Genomic DNA, 21,527 nt, shown 5'->3' with positions numbered 1-21,527 from the left:
GAACAGAAGACTCCTGGGTCAAAATAAGGATAGGGAAATCGCTTGCCAATTGCTGTCACAGGCAAAACAGACTCGACTTGGGGAATTTAACTTAATTTACTGCCAATTAACATAAATATTTAATAGCTGATTCAGTGTTAGGAAACAACAACAACCCACACTAAAACATTTGTGGAAAACCCCTACCTTTCCTCCCCCTTTACCCCAGCCCAACTCCAGTCAGCTCTCCTCCCAGCTGGTTGCTGCCTGCAGCAGTGTGGGCTGGCTGGAGCCAGCTGTGTCTGCTTTGGGCAGCCCCAGCCTCTTACCCCAGGGGCCTCCCCTGGAGCACCCCTGCTACCACAGCCCTGCCATTCACACCAGCGCACCCAATATTTGCTGTTCTAGGAGCGTCCTAAAGCCAGGCGGTAACTGCCCAGCAGCTAGGGTAAGGACCACATTGCTGGGTGCAGAAGGACTTGGCCAGGATCGAGGTTCTGCTGTGGCAGGTGAAGCGCAGGGCAGAGCCTGGCCTTGCAGCAGTCGGGAGAGGTGATGAAGTGCACAGAAGATGGGAGCTGTATGAATTTTGGTGGTGGCAGTGATTTTCTTTCAAGCATTTTTTTAAAGAGGCTTTTAATTTTAATTTTATCTTTGGGAGAAGAGTAGGTCAACAGGATGTAAAAAGAAAGAACAAAGAAAGTAGAGAAGAAAAGGGTGAAGGAACAACTGTAGAAACTCAGGACAAAATAGCAGGCAGAGTAATGTTGAAAGGAAGAAACCACTGTAATACAGGTAATGTGTGGCAGCTTTTGATGACTGTGGTTCACTGATGCCAGCTTGGTCAAAAAAAAAAATCTAACAGTGAACCAAACAGTCCAATGAAACTTTTTTGTTCAAATATCATCATCCTTTTGCAGTACTTGAGTCCTGAGTGTGATGCTCTTAGGCAGTTGAATATAGATGAGGGAAACATGGAGATGAGTCAGTTGTGAGAGATTAAATACCTGGGTTATGGGCAAAATGTATCTTTGATTAAAACAACTCTTAGTGTTGATAGTACACTTGATTAAATTAGGTTTCAATCTGATGCTATCCCTTCAAATGCATCCTGAAGGAGGAAGGAGCTTTGAGTGTGTGATTATAAAGTCAAGATTTTCAGTGATACTAGAAAATTTCAAAGGAGTGTCCTAAGACTCTTCAGAAAGGAGTGAGAACTTGATTTTTTTTCCCTCTATCACTTATTCTTGAGACCTTGCTATCACTCATATTAAATCAAAAATCAAAGCAATAACTCCCTCCTTCTGAAAGGAATCTGCAGGTAAGGCTGAAAATATTTGTAAGCTGGTCAGTCATAAGGTCTGTTTACCCTCATGTTCAAATAATGCTGAAATGATTGCTTTTTTAGACTGTATGTTTAAAACTTCAAACATTTTTGCTAGTTGCACCAAAATAGTAAGAAACAAATCACTTTTGACAGACTATTCTGAAATAATGATGCGTGTCACAAACTGTAAGTAAAACATTTGTCAGAATAATACAATATTTTTTACAAAGAGGTGTGCACACTGTTAAACCACTTACTGCAAGGGGGAATGGCCAGTATGAAACCCATTGTTACTTCACACTGTTAGAGCTTTCAATGGACACGTTTCTGATTGCTGAGGTCCTGAACTCTTGGCCACTTACCCATAAAAGTGAACTGAAAATGGGCTAGATTTTGATTTCTCATCACCAGAATCTATGTTTTCAGGCCAGGTTCACAGAAGGGCTGGTGGGAGTTATCCCCTGACTGGATGTTTGATGGAAAATCTTCACTTAGCTTGTGCACTAGAGGTCTGTTCCTTTAGACTTGAGATTCCTCCTCAGCTGTCTAACATGGGCTCTGATGAATTGGGAGATTTAATTGGTACAAAGTCAGCAGGGAGAACTAAGAAGCATATGGTGTTCTACAAAATGTATCTTGTACACTTTCAAACATTTAAGCATGTGCGTAACTCTAAGCACTTGAGCCCTGTGGGAGTCAGCGTGGTTGCCCATGCCCTCAGTGTTTGTAGGACAGGGATCACAGTACCACTTCTTTTAATAATTTATTTGTTTTATGTTGCTCCAAAATGTATATTGAGCCAGATTTGCTCTTATAAGCACATTAAGGTATCTATTTGTGCATGAATAGGACCTACTGCTTCTCTAAGGTGGGCATGGAATATTTGACCCAGCAGTCTGTAAGCGTCACCTTCAAGAGGGAGAGCTTTCAAATCCCTGAATTGTGTTAGTTTCAAGTAAGTGTTTGGAGGAGTGTGGGGCATCTCTCTCATGCATTTGAATCACATGGGGCAATTGCATGCATTTGAATTCAGTGTCAACAATGCAGGCTGTGCCTCTGCAGCATTGAGTCAGTAAGACTACATACCCTCTCTGCTGTGTGCACGTGCTGTGACAAGCAAAGGAGTCTCAGAGGGTATGCCTGCCCTGAGAAATGCAGCACATTTAATGACACATACCACCTCCAGAAAAGGCTGTGCACCTGTTTAGCAGTGCGTCAGCTGGAGACCAGCTCTGCTCCTGGGCAGTGGAGAGCACATTACTCTAGTGTTGTACCATGCCTTGCTCATCACCAGGCTGCAGCCTGGATGCAGGGTGGGGCACTGACCTGGAGCCAGCTTCTCCCAATGACACTAGCTTGGTCAGAGCCAAGTGAGCGGTACTTGCCTGATGCACTTTCCATCACACTTGTGCATGATAGACCACAGTGTGTGGTCCCTGCTGTGGATATTTTACTTTATTTTATTTTATTTTTCATTCTTAGTTTTTACCCTAGAAAGTTTTGGGTGTAGTGGCATACCTGGCAGCTGGATTTCCAGAACTTTCTGAAGGAATAAGTTAATATCACCATTTAATGGTGCAGCACACTTGTACTCCAGTCTAAGTATGCAGTGACTCTACTTACTACCCAACGGACCTCTGGTCAAGCTCCTCATTGGAAACTGAACTCAAAAAAGCTCAAATCTCTTATGTCCAAAAGAGTTAAAAGTCCAAACCCACCCATTCAAAGCCTGTAGTCTCTTTAGTCGTAAGAGTTTGACCTGGCTCTGAGGAAACACATGTTAACAAGACTCATACTGTTATCTTCTCTGTTTGGTCACATATAGCTTCCTTAACATGGCTTCCTAAAGCAAAACAAGCACAGGGGGAGTTTCAAGGAGATGGTGGTTAGTGCAAAACTCTAGTTAACATTGCCCATTAGACTTCTTAATAACAGGGCCTTGATTTAGACCTCTAGTTGTTTCTTGCTGTGCCTGCCAAACTCAGTGTTTCTACAAAGAAAAAGTGATTGTTTTTGTGAATGTGCATATAGGATTTGGACCTGAATGTGCACTGTTGCACTTCTGTGCAACAACCACTGATGAACCTTTACCTACTCTAAGTATTCATCTTGCTTTATGCTTGGAGTATGGATGTGGACGTCTAGAAAGATTTTTTTTTAAAAAAATAGCTTTCTTCATTTGCTCTTGAGTCCTGCTTCTCCAGTGAGAAGTTGAGAGAATTTGTTGCATGTAACCTAGGTGTTGTCGCTGTCTCTCAGGAGGGTGCAGTGACAGAAACCGGTTTCATCACAGGACATGGTGTATGCTACCATAGTCACATGAGCCAAGTTAAAGCATGTAGCTCACTCCTGCAGTAGTAACCTCAGGGTTGAATGTGCCCTTGCAGCATTCAAGTGTTGTTCACCGTATTACACAGCAGCAAAATTGGTTATAGAAGCTGTTGCCCAGTCCCAAATAAGACTTTTGCCTGAAAGTGCCCTGTTAAATGTGTCTGCTCCTAATGACTGCGAAACAGTTCCTGGAAAACCAGCTGTGGCAGTTTATGCTGTTACTGTCCTCCCTCTGTTTGCTACTGTCCCGCTGTGGGACTCTGATATACTTTGTTGGTCCCTATAGCTGCATCTCTTATTCATTTTCAGAAGTGGCTGAGACATTTCAACAGAAGCTTTCCAGAGAGTATCTGCCCAAGTGGTGAAAAATTGCAGCCCAAGGGTTGAAAGTATAGCAGTGCTGTAAAGCAATTGAAAAATGGCATCTTGCATAGGAAGTACAGGGAAAATATAACATGGGTATCATTGTCATATGATAAATGTGGGCAAGTATGTTGTTGAGTACATAGGTTGTGCCGTCTCTCAGCTTAAGTAATAGTGCAGACTGCACAGGCTAAGTCGGCTATAACCTAGAAAATTTGTAAGACCTAGCAGACAAACAAAAGGCATTGAAAATATGTTCGACTGTATTTGGATCTGGCCTGAAGCAGGTCAGACATGCATTCCAGACAGGTGTTTGGCCTAGCCATTAGAAGTAATTGTAAAATTAACGTAAAAAGCAGTGTATTAGCTGTAGTATCTCTCCTGTTACTACAGCACAGCTTGTGCTTTCAGAAAAATGCGCAGCACAGTATGAAGTCAGCTTTTAAGTACATTTATTTACTCAACAACAATTAGGAAAAACAGGTGGATTGTTCTTTTCTGGCTTGTTTTGTTTTGTTTGAGGACATTTTATGGCGAGAACAGTTAGAAGCAGAAGGTTGGGAAACCAAATATTTTTCAGACTTTGTCGCTGCTTACTGAACTCTTTTATCAGGTGTATATGTTCATCTGGCTTAACTGGAGCAGTAAAATTTACCCTGGGCTTGCTGAATTGGGGCAGCAGATCTGTGATACTTCTCTGGAACAGAGAGCACATTTCTCCTGCACGGGCTCTGAGGCACAGCACATGTATGTGGAGGGCTGGAAGGGGACATTGGCTACCTATGGGAGAGTTTCTCCTGGTGCTCTGTGTGGTATGGCCATTGGCACTCAGGAAGCTCATGTGTTAAAGAGCAAGCCTTCAGAAGGATTATCTTTTCCTCTCTGCCAGATACTTACATCTGCTATAAGGAGATAATCAATATTGCTTCAAATGCTAATTCTCTTGTTAGGTGAAGTCTTAAGCAGCAAGAAGATCAGGTTATCAAGCACTGCATTAGGAGGTGCTGGGATCCACCAAATGGTACAGGACTCTTAATGACACAACCTGTTAATGTGTTTCAGAGCCTCCATAAGCAGCAGAGAGAAGGTCTCTTGACCGATTCTGATGTTCAGATTTCCTTTAGAGCATGGTTTTGGACTCAGCAGGGTGATGGCTCGCTGTCAGTTCTGCCCTGTTCCAGGACCCCAGCGGTGTCAGGAGTTGCCTGTGTGCAATCTCTAGCCTCTCAGGAACACTCTGGCCAGGAATGCTTGACCACATACTGAACTGGTATACTAATTAACGAGGACATGTGCTGGAAGAGAGTTGTGTCCTGGACCACTCTAGGTGGAGAATAAATTTTCAAATGGACATAAGTATGGCATTATTTTACTGCTAGTGGCACATGCACCTTGCTGAGTCCACTGGTTTACAAACTAAATGGTCAGAGAAACAAAACCGGTATCAAAGGATGCTCTTCAGGGACCATCATGCTGGCTAATATTTATCTTCAGTTGCAATTGTTAGCAATAACACATCAAAGTAGGAAAGGGAGAAGTTAAATGCCATCTTTTAAGATGTGCTGTAGGTGTTACTCAGAGCACCCTTTCTTGTCACAGTCCTGAGAATTGTTTTTTCTTCCTCATGCTGGAAGGCTGAAATGCAAATCCTGCTTTAGCTGGATTTTGAGTTACTTTTCAGAAACAGCAGTCAAATTAAAGGCATTTCAAACATGACTGCAGAGCATGGATAGATCAGGAAATAGTTTTAGGTGGGATTTTCAAAGCCATCTAAGGAATGAAGGTGACTTAAGTGACCTGTGAGAAGTGAGTGACTAGTTCCCTTCATCATCTGTGTTGACAAAGTGCTTTTAGCCTGGATGTAACTATGCATTGTATTGTTACAGTGATGGTCAGCTCTCACAACTTAAATAAGCTCTACCTGTCTAAGCCTGTTTTGGCAATCTAACAGCAGGTGCTCTGAGGGCTTCTTCTGGCCTCTCGCTGTGTGTTAGCAATTGCACCTTCTCACACCCCTGTTGACATAGCTGTGCTGACAGAAACCAGCCATAGGTCTGGTGATGGATCACTGGGACCTACAAACTGACCCTTCTTCTTTGGTATGCTATTGTGTTACTAAATGCAGATGACAGACGGATCAGTGTAAAGCATTAAAAATAACATTTATGTCATTGTTTAATATAATTGTTTAATATAGGGTTGTGTATATAAATCACAGGAGTTGAGCTTAATGTGGCAATACTTCAGCCACATTCAAAAGGGGCAGAAGAGAGGAATGATCAGTGTGATGTGATTGCTTTATACAAAACAGCATATCTGAGAAGTATAATACCGAGTTGAACATGGAAGGCTCAATTAAAGTCACTTGCTATTCTCTCTGTGATGAGGCTGGGGGACACAACAATGGCCCTGCCAAACTACCTGATTATCTTGAATTAGCAGGGATTAGCTGCCTTCTGCATCAAGGTCTTTCTTTACCAGCCTTTCCCTTGGATGTATTAACTCTGTAAGCATTGCTGTGAATAGGCTATACATACACAGCCTTGCTTTTAAATAACTCATTTGAGATCTTGTAGTACCCTAGTCTCAGCTGGTCATGGCTCACTGTAGACTGCAAAATACATCTTAAGAGGTAAGAGCAAGCTGAGGTCCACAACTGCTACCTGTGTCTAAACTGGCTGACGTATAGCTGTCCTGTGTATGGCTGCCACACACTGCTGTGATAATTAATACCTGAGCAGCAACAGCATAAAGAAACTCCAGGAAGAGATTTGGTTTGGCTGGGGAGTTACTCTTGTGATAAGACTTCCTGCTCCTGCAGATAGATGAAGGAGGGTGCCCGATGTCCAACAGAAGCCTTTCAAAACTGTCACCACTCTTGTCATTTCTCATATGCTAGTGTGAGCACATGATGTTACAAAAACTCTGGCTCCTGGGGGAAAGATAAAGTACCATATCTTAATAATTTCTCTCCCTCATCCCCTTTTTTATTTCAACTTTCAAAGGATTTTTTTTCAGGAGAGAAAGATAAAGTGATCTGAGGCTCAGTTCCCACTTCTGCTCTAGACTTCCTATGTGACTGTGGATAGTAGGTTATGCTTTTCTGTACCTCAGTTTCCTCTCCACTAAATTAGAATAGGCCCAATTTTAGAATCATTCATGTGCCAATGGAGTCTAGAGACAAGATCTGCAGACATAAGGCTACCAAAAGATATGGGAAATTGCAGAGGCTGGTTTTGAAAGATGCCAGTGTCAGACAGCCAAGTCTGTGAGATTAGGTGCCTTACCTGATTAAATGTTTTAGAAAATTTAATTGGGAACCAGGCTGCAGAGTGCCTAAGTGCTATGGAGATTGTAGCTGTAGGGTCTTTTGTGTCCAAACAGATTTTAAAATGGAGACTCAGATTCCTTATTTGCTGAACAGATTTTTAAATTCTACTAAGTCATAATGTTTCTGTTGTTGTTTGTCTGTTTTGTCTAATTAGGCTCTAGCAGAACAATTGCAATCTCTCTTACTTTGTGTTTGTGCTGTGCCGGGTAGACATAACCCTGAATTTAGTTCTCCTGTAGATACTAGTTCAATAAAAATAACAATACTTTTACTAATGAGAATAACTATGTGAAACCAGGATTCATGCTAAATTAGTATCCATTAGTGACTTAGATCTATAATGAAGGTTTCCCTGCTCTCTGTTGTGTGTCTCAATTCATTACAGAGCAGTCCATAATATTTTAACAACATTTTTATTTTTTTCTGGAACCATTGCCCAAAACTATTGGAAGAATATGTGCTTTCCCATAACATCAGAATGAGACAAATGGCACTGCTTGCTTTTGTTATCATACAGAAGTGTCTTTTGTTTGGACTCAGACTTGTAAATGGCAAATAGCTGGAGACTAATGGAGCACATGCTTCAAAGCTTTCCATCCGGTCCCTTGGTGAGCAAAAGGAGTATATTGTCTATGTTCTAATCAGTCCTCATTATAAAGAAAAGTACTCCTGCTCCAAATTCCTGGAGAAACTCTTACCTTGACTCAGAGAGGGAGAGGGCAACAAGTACTATCCCCTTGTGCATCTGCAGGAGAAAAATGAATGGGGTAAAAAGAAAAAAATGAGGCAGAGTGATTTTGTGCTCTGAAACTGGATAATGCACCTGTCAACAGGTATTTATTCTGGTGGCCTTCAGTGACATTTTCTAGTGACAGCAGAAAAGAGACTAAAATTTATCAAGAAGACCCCATACGTACCAGTTGAGTGAGCAAGAACTATATTAATTTGAATGTGAGCAAAACTACTTAAGATCCCTTTTCTAATTTGTTACATCAGAATCTTCCTCAGAGGTCCTACGCCAGTCATCCCATCAAATAGCCCCTATTTATTCATTATTTATTTTATTTTTTCACATACATTTAGGAAGAAAAAGGAAGGCAATACTCCCCCCAATGGACGCCATCTGCTCTTTTCTTATTGGGGGGAAAAAACTCCTACAATTAGTGTCTTGTTCATCTTTTCATTTTAACAAAAAAAGAGAGGGAAAGAAAGAGAACTATTATGTAAATACTCTGCAATTTGGTTTCAAATATTCTTTGTACTATGATGAGCAATTTCCTTTAATACAAACTCAGCCTACTTGCCAGGACTTTTTTTGTGTGTTAATATAGGGAAGGAAAAAAAAAACAACAGAACTTTTATGAGTTGGGGGGTATGCTATGTTCCTCTGGTGCCAACTTTTTCTCATCCTTTTTTTCTTTCTTTGGCGCTATTACTGTTGTTATTCTTTAAGTTGTCAGAAAGATGTCATGTAGGTTTTCTGAGAAAGAAAGAGAACCAAAATAGCTTTACAAAGCTGCAATTTCATCTCACTTTTCATTGTTCCGTTGCTGTGATGAAGTGGTCTTGAAATGGAGGACTTGGCTTAGTGAATGAGAGATAAAAGCTTTCTCCCTGCCTTTTTCGAATGTCAGTTGCTTGTGATGGCAGCATTACCTCTAAGAACAGATATGTAAGTTTTTTATAAGGAGTTCCTGTGCTACTTGTCAGTGGTACGAACTTCAGAGCCAAATAGTGTAGCCATGATTAAGTCCTTCTGGTCCTTGGCATTGGACAACCTAGCTAGCTAGCTGAAAACCTCTGAAAACTTAAGATCTGGAAAAGATAAAGTATAGAAGAAAGAAAGGAATACTATCTCTTGTTCATTGTGTGAGAAGCTGAAGGATGGAAAAAACAAAGTAACTGACCCAAGATCTATTATTGGTAGAGGATTTTGGAAGAATCAGGAGCTGAGCTAAAAGGTTCAGATTTAGAAAGTTGCTGCTTTCTGTAGTGGTCTACTTGTGGCAACATCAGGAGACAGGCAGGACTTGCTGCTGCAGCTGGGCTACTACTGTACCACCACAACTTCTAGTTTAGGCTATTGCTGTACAATAGTCATAGAGACAGTAGCATAGTCATATCCTAACAGCTTAACAAATCTGCCGACTTTCAGTAGGACTTGTTGGCCAAGGTTGGATGGGGCTTTGAGCAACCTGGTCTAGTGGAAGGTGTCCCTGCCCGTGGCAGGGGGGTTGGAACTAGGTGATCTTTAAGGTCCTTTCCAACCCAAACCATTCTATGATTCTATGACTTACGAATATCAGACACATTTGAAAGGCCCACATTAAACCTCCTGAATCTTAACCCTTTGCAGGTTGAACTTTGGGAAAGCTTCGATTGACATATAAATGTTACATGCTCAAGCCTGTAAAATACTAAGCATTAAATCTCTGATCCAGTAAAGCATTTTAGCACAGCTTAATCAAATGTCTTGCCAAATGAGGCCTAACTGGCCATCTCACCATATACACAGGTGGCATAGTTTGCTTGCATACAAAAAAAAAGCTGATGCCCAATGGATTGACCACAAATTGGAAAAATATATTCAAGAAACAAAATTAAGGGAAGTAGAACAAGACAAATGAGACCTTTAAGCAAAGTCAAGTGTGTCACACTTACATCTTTGTTTCTGTGGCTGTAATGGGACAGGGAATATAGGGCAGTGCAGAATTTCTGATCTGAGCCTTCACTGGATCTGTTCAGATAGTCTGACCCATTGCTTGGTGCTCATTACATCAAGCATACATTACATCAGACTGTATCTTGCCTAGGTATGCCTAGCACTGGATAGACAACACAGGAATTCATGACACTTAGGCTATGGTGATCCCCTTTAAATGCTTTATGGGAAACAGGAAATCTTCTACACATAGAGTCTTCAAGCACACTGGAGTAACTGGGTCACTTTTGTTGTTACAGGAAGCTCTTATCATGGCCAGCATGGACCATCCGCACCTGGTGAGACTCCTGGGTGTCTGCTTGAGCCCAACCATCCAACTAGTCACTCAGCTGATGCCTCATGGCTGCCTGTTGGATTATGTTCATGAACATAAGGACAATATTGGCTCCCAGCTTCTGCTAAACTGGTGTGTCCAAATAGCTAAGGTATGTAGTTCATGCTGTTCTTTTTTTGTCATTTTCATAACTAACTGAAAAACATACCATGCAAAAAAAAACCCAAAAAGGATAAAAAAAAAATTGTTTGGGTTTTGTTTGTGGGGGTTTTTCAGGTGTGAGTGTGTGTTTTCAAGAAGGTTGGCTAGTTCTTGAAATGCACTCTTTTGGCTGCTTAGAATATTATAGATTAGTTGTTAATATGTAAACCAAAGTGTTTTCCTTGACTGTCTTTCTAACTCAGTGTTAATGGGGGAGTCTTTCAGGGGGGGCAGGGGGAGTGGGAGTGGGAGAAGAAGCCCCCTGTGTGACATCTGGGGCTGAGCATAGAATGATTTTTCAGCCTCTTCTACTATTCACTATTCATAGATACTGATTTAACCTCATTGTAGTTTTCAACCTTTCTGATCTGCATTGCCAGTTAAATTCTGATATGCCATCAATTGTCTGCCCCCACACTGCCAAGAAGATAAGTATTCACTTCATGTCACTCCTTTGGGAACCACCACGGTTCTGCTGTGTTTAAGACCTATCACAACAGCTGAGGCTGGAGTGTAATATTGCTCGTCTCTGCAGAATGGGAAATCTCAGGGGCTGGATCCTGCTTTGCTTGCCGTGGTGTAGTGCTCTCTGCCTTCCTGTGGGGTTTTAGGAGCAGCAGCGAAGCTGTTATGGTTCAGACACTGACTGCACTTCAGCTGAGGTGGAACAGAGTATCAGTCATAAATGCAGCCCTAATATAATCTTTGCACAGTGTTTCACATTTGGTTTTAGGCATGTTTAGGTATTCAGTGTTGTACTAAGAACAAATTACTCATAATTGGTTGCTAAGAATAACAAGATCTGGGAGTATAGAGGGCCATAGTTTTTATCGACTTTAAAGGCTCGTTTGTGCAAACAGAGTTGTGTACAATGATGTTACTATGAATGAGAATCTGGAACCCACTTTTTATTTAGAGTTATTTAGAAGTTTTTTAAAGTTTTAGATTATTTTGGTGAAAATGCTTGTTACATACACGTGTGTCACAGACTGCTCTCTCATATTAAATCTGTAGCCTTAAGTGAATTTGCTGCAACCTGTATTACAAAATCTTTTTAAGTTGTAACGTTAAACTTTTAGCACTGGAGAGAAACCTGAAGATTTGGAATTGTTTTGCTGGACCAAATAGCAGCCATCAAGTGAACACTCACTTCTCTTAAAAACTTAAATACAAAATATTTTCTTACAAAAGTAAGAAAACTGAGAAATTCAGCTAGCCCTGAGTTTTTGTTCAATGAGAGGAGGAATTTTGAGGTTCATCATTAATAGGGACTATTTTTTTTCGAGGGTCAGATCTGTTGTCAAACTTGCCCAAAGGTGACAGTAGATGAAATGAGCATAATGCTGGGTAGAGGAGCTGATCCATCAAAGGGGTGGGGGGAATCCCCGGCCCATATTCTGATGTTCCAGCATTTTGTAGATGTGTTAGTATCTGTGATTCTGCTGTGCTGTCGTGGTAAAGCAGCCAGAGGTGCACGGAATATTGGAACACACTGATGGGGATTGCCTGTTTCTAGAGATGTGCAAAGGTGTATTTAGGTCTGTTATCAGACCAAGGAAGGTGGTGGAGAAAATACATATTCCTGTTTGAGTCCTTTCTCTCAACACAACCTCCTCCCGATCTGTTCTCCACTCTCTTGATTGATAGTGGCTGTTATTATTTATTACAAAACATTTACACAGTGGCATACCTGAAAAGATAATCCACCTTTATTTTTACTTTGTGCATGCATATGGCTATTGACTCATTGGACTAATAGCTGTACTTGCTTTGCTGTGGACTTTATGTGGGCAGCTGATTTAGTGAAGCAAATAGCCTGATCCATAGTAGAGGCTTACAGAGCTGACAGATCCATGGGAGGGTCTGTGGAAGGCAGGTCATGGTTTTCCCATGGTGATTCTTATCAAAGTAAAACGGGTTCTAAACTGATTTCCATTGTAAATGGTTTCAGCATAATATGGGGATTGGATTTAGGTACACCCTTTGAAAATCATTGCCTGCCAGTTTTCTTGATCACCAGTTTTCTTGATAACCGTGTGATGTGGCAGGAGAAGATGAGTTATAGATATCTGAGCTCTGAGATGGAGGGTAACCAAGCAGTGCAAAGAAGTGAGATCATACACGTAATATTAACTGATGAAGTATCAGAAAGAGAAAGGGAATTTCTTTATAACAAAAGGTGGCATATTATTGAGGGGAAGTTTAGTGAAGTTTAGTTGGTTTCTTGAAGTTTAATTAATTTAATCTTCTTCTGCATCACAGTAATTTTGAGGTTAATTTTGCCTTGGCCTCACGTTACAGCATGAAGCTCATCCACTTGGCTACCCATGAAGGGGACAGCAGTAAGTGACTGTTTTCTTGAAAAAGTGCAGTACTTGGTGCATATGGCTGACCTGTTAACTCTGGGCCATTGCAGTTCCTCTGGATTGTTTTCTCCTTGGTTTCTTTATGTGTCTCTTTCCCTTCTCTTATTTTTACTGCAGTGGTTAGTACTGGGTATGGAGAGAATCAGTAGACATCTGATAAGGAGTTCTGCATTTTGCTGCTTTTGCATGCATATCGGTGGTATTTAGTAGGGGATGGCTTGTTATAGTTGAGAAGGTCACCACAGGTACTGACTAATTGCATACCATGCAAGTATGGTGCAATCCTATTGCAGAAGTAGACTCCAAAGAATTAAAATGTACCTTTAACTCTTTATTTTCTTCTTGTCTTTGGAGACCTTGAATGACAGTTGTGTGTTGAAAATCTTCCCTGTCAGGTTGCATCTATGCATAAAGATAATATCATAATTATTACATAGGAGGCTATCAGTGGAGAGTAGAAAGAGGTAGGGACATACAAGGCTGTGCACACCGCATAATATGTAAGAGTAGTGCAAATGCTGCACAGAATTTTCTGCATTGCATTGTGCTTTCTGATGGGATACAGGAATGCCTATTCCCTTGCTATCTCTCAGACTGTAATGTTGATTGGGGTTAGAGGTCACACACAAGAAAATGTTTCAGAACTGGTAGGAAGAGTAATCTTTGAGGTCACCAGACAAGGAGTTCCCTTTTGCCAAAAAGTGGAATAAACGTGCTAGTCCCCTGCTAGCAGCAGGGGAGTAGTAATACTTGTTTTCCACTCATCTGTCACATTTAACAGTGACTAGGAATCAGTCTGCAGCCTGCAAATAGGAAAGATTCAATTTGCCTACAAATAGACTGGTCTCCAGAGGAATGAGTGCAGAAGGTGGCTATTGCATGCAGCACAAGTTTCCATTCACTGCGGGAAAGGTCTGTGTATCCCATGTACTTATATCCACTGTGCTCATATTTCAGGCTCTGCCATACGGCTTAAGAATGTCTCTCCACATCTTACTTTTCTAGACTTCTCGGAATGATTGGTTGTGTCTTTCTGAAAGCTACCAAAACCGTGATTAGCAATGTAGTAAGAGGCAAAAATGATCAGTGACCTCCCAGTCCTATTCTCTGCTCCTTGAAGTAGCTTCTGGTATCTCATGTTAGATACACCTTTCTACCCTCACCTTCCCTCTTTTTATGGTGAGAATTTTCCCCAACGAGAAGAGGACTGAAGGAATTGGAAATGTCTCAGTTCCGCAGTTCAGGCTGATTTTTATGAATCGGTTAAAATCGAGTTGCTGCTGCAATACAGTTCCTCCCTACTGCGCTTTTCTCCATCTGCCAATGTGTAGGCATTTATTTATCAGTCATTGCTTCAGAGTTCACTTGTTTTGCCAGGCTGTTCATTTCCATATGTCTCTACTTCTGTACAACTAGATGCAAAAACTAGTTAGGCGCTATGCCTGGTTGCCAACCTGCATATGGCTCTGGAGATCATTTCTGAAGGTTGACAATAGGGCAGTTATTAAGTATTATCTACTGCCAATTGAAAAAAGCTTGGATGCTTTTTCTTTTTGCTTATACAGATTGTGTTGAATTTATTCTGACTGTTGTGTCATTGTAGAGTAATTGTGTTCTCCTTCCAGAAGCTTTAGCTTCTTATTTTATGGATGAAAGTTATAAAAATAGAGTAGCCCCCAAGTGTTTTGCATAAAACATGGTTGTTAGACAGCAGCTGTGTCTAAGGGGGTTCTTCCCTTCTGCTTTGCAGATACACAAGACATCTCCTTGTGTCTCACTTCTATGTGTACTGTCTCGCTTAGGGACTGAATGTTTAACCTTTTAGCTCTGAGTTCAACACAGCAATATTATGTGGAGTTTGATGTCTAGTAAAGCAGTAGACTATGCTCATGTATCAAGATACTTCCTAGTGTGGGGGAAAGAGTGACAACCTTGGTGGCCTTAGGGTATGGAAGGATGGAGTAATGCTTCATGGATGTCCATAGTAGTGACTACTTGAGAAACAGATTGAGAATCAAATTTTGTAAGGTTAGCACAAGCCTATAAGTGAATTCTCAGTAGAGGAATTACATCCTTGTCAGCCCGTGTATGACAGATACATGTAAATCAGGAAGATTTAACACACACACACAGAAAGAAAAAGGTACTGTGTGCATTAATATTTCAATTGTTTGATATAATTTCTCTCAGCAAGGGCTGCCCAAACACACTCACTGGCAACTTGGAGCTGTGGGGGTGAGGACATTCTTGCAGAAATGCATTCAAGGAGAGAAGAAACATCTTGAGGTTTCTAGTTAGAAAGAGTTAATTACACTCTGCCACTAGGTAAGGTAAGCTATAAGGCACCTGTATTTGAGGCTGTATCCTCTCACTGGTACTCTAGTGGAAAAATTAGCCTGAGTCCTGTTGGACTTATTATTGTGGGCCTTCGTGCTGTGCTAGGCCCTCTCTCTCTGTCCCTCTCAAAGGCATATAGAAATCCATTTTTGCTTCTGTAACATTGCATACAACACTCGCTAAATTCAACATAGAAGTTCAACACAGGCAGCCCCATCTACTGCTTTACTGTTTTTTTCTGATACAATTACAGTTTCATTCTGCTGCTGTTGATTTGCATTACATCCACACCAGTTTGGCAGAGCAGTGTTCGAATGCAGACGAACTTTTCCTGCCCCAAAGAAGACAAGGCAGAGGAAGAGTGAGAAAGGAGGCAATCTTTCTAAAACAGAGCAGCTTGCCTACGATCACCTAGCCTGTGGAGGATAGCTCAGCTCTCCTGGGTCTTAGCCAATGCCCCATACTGTTCTGGCCTGTACCCCCCAGGGGCTGCCAGTCCTGTTTTTTTGCATTCTGAACTATAATAATTCATTCACAACTCCTCAGAATACTAATGAGGTAAAGCAGAAGTAGTTTGATACAGTGGAATGTCATGGAAGGAAAACAAAGTACTTCAGGGGATTACTTTTTATACCTTTTCAATATAAAAGAATTCTCAAATTACCTTAACTAAAGCCCTGCACAGCCTCAGTTATCCAGGTATGCAGGAAAACAATGTTTGAGAACACTCCAGGAAAGAAAGAGACAGAGGAACTTGGGGATCGAATTTTAATGAAGCAGATGCATGTCTTCAAGTCTGTTGGGTATTATTCCAGCACACTTGCAGTCATTGCTCTCTTTAAGGATTCCCTGCCAGCAGTGCAGGTACACAGCTGGGAGTCTCCAGGAGCCATCAAGCCAAAGGCGCTTGCAAAGCCTCCTTACCGCTTCTTTCTGCTGTCCTGTTCTCTCTCCCTTTTAGCTGGTTCACGTTACAGGGCTCAGTGCCCTTCTGTAGTTCTCTTGGCAAAAAGGAGGGCTTGTCTGCTGCCTGCTCCTGAAGCCTCCCTCCATGCCAGGCTTTTTAGAAAGGCGTATTTTATTACTGCCCAGGGCAGTGCTTCTCAACTGGATGTAAATTCACAGGCTATGTGAAATTCAGAGGATCTGTGTTGATTTATGCAACTGAGAAGCTGACCCAGAAGCTGGTACAGCAGCGCTCACCTCACATCCTCAGCTAAATGGGTTTTGGCCTGCACTCCTCATGAATAGAGTGAGGGAGGCTCTAAGCAGGGGAGACCAGAGACAAGTGAGGTCCCCTTGGCTGTACTGTGAGGTGAGGAGCCTTTCTCCTCCATCAAGACTTTATGGATTAGGAATGACTTGTTAGAGACAGCTTTTATTATTCTGCTGCAGATGGGATGAGAGGGAAGCTGTGTGAAGTGGGAGGAATTGGGGGTCACTGGACAAGTTGGGAGGAGGTGGAGGATAGTGGCCATGGTTCAAGGTCTTTCTTTTTCATTAAAGAAGCCTACCCTACAGCTCAGTGACTATTCCATCATGGAGTGAACAGAGGAGCTTAATGACAGTCATCTATCAGCTGTCCACATTTTAAGCTTCAAGATGTCTCTATTCCCAGAGCTCCTTGCCATGACAAGGCTAACTGTATAATTATAATGCTATACCAACCCCTCCTGACATGCTCACACTGGCAAGGACCAGGGCTAAGGGCTATGATAATTATCACTGCAAGCAAGTACATTAGCATAAATGTAGTTTACTAATGGGGCCGCTCTATTAGGAAGTGCAGTGTATAGAAGAGTAGGATCTAAACCAAGGGCTATGAAATTAAAGCCATATTGAAACAAGGCCTTAATTGTGTGAAGGAGCAAAATCAAAATAGGTGGGGAAAGTATAATTTTACTCTCCTGAATACCTCTATGCAGTTTGCTTTTCTTATTCCTATTCATCATGACTATTTCTCACTCTGCTGGAAAGCTTGGATATCCGCAGATGGCAGATTGAAATGAAGGACCCTTTTTCTGGTTAGCTCTCGCTGAAAGAGGGTAATGCCATCAAGTCTCATAGAGAAATTAACCCACCTTGCCTATACGCAGGGACTTTTTTGGTACCCCTGCTGGGCAGCTAGCTGGCTTACAAAGGTTCATACGAACTTGAGAAGCCCTTGCAACAAAATTCAGGTGGATCTTGCAGAATTCTGCATCCTAGCTTTTAAGTGGTGAAAGGGGACAGATTTCTTTCTTGCTGTGGTTAACTGGACTGTCTTGGGCTTTTGCAAGACGCTGAAGAAGTTTCTTTTGATCGTCTCAGATATTAAGATTTTTTTTTTTCCATCCAAGGCAGGGCAGGAAATAAATGTTAGGACTTCAGTCGTCGTGTCTGATCTGCCATGCTCAGATTAATGTGGGCACATTGAGTGCAGCCATTGCTAGTGTGCTGAGACATAGGATCAGGGCCTGGCAACTCTTCCCTTGACTGTTAGTTGCTGTGGCTGGAAATTATTCTCCAAATAAATCAGGGCATTGGATCCTATTAAAAATAATTACAGCATGTCTGTGCTTTGCATGTTTCCTTGGCAGGCACAGTATTCCACATTTTCCTGCATAGTTATGTACCTATTTATGGAGACTTTCATTCAGTTTCCTCCCCTTTCTTCACCAGTCATTTCATCTGGAGTATTAAACTGGTTTAGTAACTTCTTTATCTTTTCTACCAAACCCAGTTGTCCACAGGAGTTGCCCACATTTCCTGTGAAAAGCATTAAAATGAAGGAATGCATGATAAAATTCATCAAGTCAAATGTTGAACAAGTGGGGTTTTTTTTCCTTTGTTTCATTTCTTTCTTTCTCCTTTCACCTCAGGCTGACTGTCCACTCACCAAATTCACACTTGTTCTCTGTGATATTGTCCTTTGCTTTCTTCTGTCTTTCGCCTACTTTTACAGCATTTTGTGTCAACCTCTATTTCCTGTTGCTCTTTCTTCTAGTGTCATCATTTCTTCTCCATTCTCATTCTCTGGCTGCTTGGCTCCCTCTAGCTGGTGCCCATTCAGTGCTCTGAAAAGAGCACAGGAGCATCATGCCTGCCACTCACCAGAGTTTTTATGTTGTTGTGTCTCATTACAGGGTTTGGAATGGACCTCAATTTCCTCATTTCTCTCATAATAATGCATTTGGCTTTGAGGGTTTTAATAACAGCTAACTGGTGACTGCATGAATCCCATGTGCTGTTCTAGGTTGTATGAGAGGGATATTTGAATCTGGAAGATTGCATCAGAAACACAGGAACAAAAATGTAAGATTGGGTTTATATAAAAATTATAGATATATCTTTCTTCCAGCTTTGTGTTCTGACGTCCGATTCTCTAAGACTCTTCTGCATGCTATAATGACCTCAGGATGATAGTATTTGAGGTTTTTATGGTCTTTAGAGTGTGTGTATATATATTTGGTCATTAGTTCTAGAGCTGGGTGGAATGACTCAACCTTTGAAGGTGACTATGTCTCTCCACTGACTACGCTGTCTACAAGACAAGCGTAGGCTAACCTTGTAGCTTTCTGACAGCTTAATTTACAGGGGGATAAATGTGAAGGGTGCGGGTAATGACAAGGACACACAGGGAATCTGGGACAAAGCAGGTACTGGAGGACTAAACTAAGGTCGGAACCACTAATGCAAGCATGGTTGGCGAGCTGTACCCTTCTGTACTGCGTAAGGTCCTGAGCAGGGATGTTAACTTGCTTTCAGCTTGTCAGTGACAGGGAGAGGTTTGTAATGGGTAGTAATCATTCTTTTCCCAGTCTTAACCTGATTCGTTCTGGATTATCTAGGCTGCTTCTTCCCTTCCCCTCAAAAATCCAGTGTTCCCCGTGGTTCATAGTTGTTAGAAAAAAAGCAGAGGCAGATTTTTCAGCCATTTACAAATCACATCGGCCTTTGCAAAGGCACAGAAATGAGCAATTTATTGCACAGAGATAGACAATTTATTGTTTTGTTAAAATGGAAGGTGCACTTAGCACTGACATTTATAGGGTCTCTGATATTGAGGACCTGACAGCCACAGGCTGCAAAAGCCCTGAAGGCTGGCTTTGCCTGAACATACCAGCATTCTCATAAAGTACACTGAGCTGCACTCGGGATGGGGGGGGGGGGGGACGGACATTAGAGTTTTCCTAGCAGTCCCCAACAGACTGGCTTGGGAAAGTGTTATTGAAAACCACTCCTAAATCAAATTCAAGATATTATAGGAGCACCTACTAGGGTCTGTCAGGATTTCCATTATAAGCCCATATTTTTCACATTTATAACTCGACCATAAAGTTCCGCTCTGGACTGTGACTTGGCATAAAATGTCTCAGCCCAAAGCAGGTTTTTTTATTATTATTCAAGAAATAAACATATTTGGCTATTTTTAAGTTGCTGGAGTTCAGAAACAAAAGCTGGATTTCTCTCTATATATACCCATAAATTAAAATGCTGTTTTCCCTAGTGAGTGCCTGTCTTTCAATATTGTGTTTTATAATGTAATTTATCCTGCTTGGGTAACTATAAAAAATGGATGGCCAAGGCATTGATGTTTAAAGTTAGGACCCCTCACATTTTTGCAGAGTACCACAGTATGCACATGCCCTACTAAAACTTGCTCCTAGAACCACATAAGAGTCTTCAGGAAATTCTGCAAGGCCATTTGCAAAAGGTTCTGGGACAGTAAAGTGTTGCGGAGGATCCACAGGGGACATCACACACAGACCAATGTGATCAAGTGAAGCCCATTTACTACAACTTTTAGCACAGTTATATACATTATGCGCTTGTGCATGCGCCTTATACAATACTCTAATTGGTACAATACCCCGCTTCACGCGATGCTATCTTATCCTCTATTGGCTGTGCAAGCTTCTTCACAAGGTGTCCAGCAGTTACTTATCTTATTCTTCGGCATCCAGGAGTTGTTTGTCAGGCTCTTCTTATCTTCCTTTTTCCCAGCGTACAAGGACACAGCGTCCTTGTCTGCTTCAGCACTTTATAAACTTATGCTTCGTTCCCAGATAATGGCTGGATTGCTCACATGCCCTCGCCCAGCCAAGAAATCCTCAACAGTAAAGGATGCGCCCATATTTGAATAGAGCTTAGCTTTCACAGTTTGCTACATCTCCAAGTTCTCCTGTGCAACCCAATGCTCAGGGATAAATCCAGTAGCCTTTTGTACAAGAGAAAAGAACTGGCCTGTTGAAAGGGGAGATGCTCAGCAGAAGCCATGCCCGATGAGGTCTGTGGTCCTTAAGTATGAGATCAAACCTAGCAGATGTCTATTAGCAGAAGAGCTACTGACCATGTCCCAAATCCAGATATATCTTTAAAAAACCAAAACTGTCCACTCCCCATGTATAACTGCTTCTCTGTCCCAGTGGGAGCCAGGAGTAGTAGTGGACTGCAGCCTGTTGTCTCCCTGTCCTAGTGTGACTTGCTGTGTCAGGGGCCCATGAAAAAAGTATGGACACAGCAGTCACTTGATACCCTTTTATGAAACCTTGCTGAGGAATATCTCAAGCCATAAATGAGAGCTGAAGATAGCATCTTACATCCTGGTATTTTGCTGATACGTTCCCTCCATCCTAAAGTAAAGTTTTGCAGAAACACTGGAACGGGATACATGTCATGGAAGAGCTACTGAAACTAAGTTCCCCTGAGGCACAGCAGTGAATACACCTGCAGCAGTGAGCAGCAGTCAGTTAAACAGCTCCTCGATAAACTGGGGATAGAAGGGCAGTATAACTGAAAGAATACGCTTCCTGGGGATGCTGTGTAATCTCTCTCTCAGCTCCTGCACGATGCAGAAGAGCAAGATGAATGTGCTTAATGAAATGTGAGAGGGGAGAGGGCAGTTCCAAGTAGCTGCTGGCACAGTTTCAGGTGCTATGCAAGCCTGCAAACCTACAGGGTCATCTGGCAGTCAGGTGTCATTAGTCAACACTCTCCCGCTTTCCCACATCCCATCTGTTTCTGTCTAGCCCATTTGTGCAAATTAGCTCTCAGTATGCAGCAATTCTCACTGTAGTTTGGTTTTCTTTCTTCATCCTGTGACCTTTGTGCTTCCGTAAACTTTACCCTTGTCTGTGGGCCAGAGTAAAATCCTCACTGCTTCTATTTTTATTTACTAAAACTGTCCATGTTATCAAACAAACAGAGGGGGGGTAAGGTTCTCAAACCTTCTAGTAGGAATAAGGGAGGCAAAATAATGAATGACTTTTAAGATGGAGCTTGATAAATTTATGAAGCAGATTTGGACTGAATGG

General features: G+C 41.8%; 1 protein-coding gene across 5 annotated transcripts in view; it reads left to right on the top strand.

Annotated features, from left to right (window-relative positions):
• Positions 1–21,527, top strand: part of ERBB4 (erb-b2 receptor tyrosine kinase 4) — a 671,761-nt gene that overhangs the window by 552,551 nt on the left and 97,683 nt on the right. For all 5 annotated transcript variants that reach the window (XM_069782036.1, XM_069782034.1, XM_069782037.1 and 2 more), the window contains one exon: positions 10,293–10,478. In XM_069782036.1, the coding sequence (XP_069638137.1) occupies positions 10,293–10,478 (186 nt within the window). The remainder of the gene's footprint in view (positions 1–10,292; positions 10,479–21,527) is intronic.

Source organism: Haliaeetus albicilla, chromosome 4, assembly GCF_947461875.1.
Source record: "Haliaeetus albicilla chromosome 4, bHalAlb1.1, whole genome shotgun sequence".
Classification (NCBI taxonomy): domain Eukaryota; kingdom Metazoa; phylum Chordata; class Aves; order Accipitriformes; family Accipitridae; genus Haliaeetus; species Haliaeetus albicilla.
Note: the sequence above shows the minus strand (reverse complement) of the source record. Positions and strands in the feature narration are given on the sequence as shown.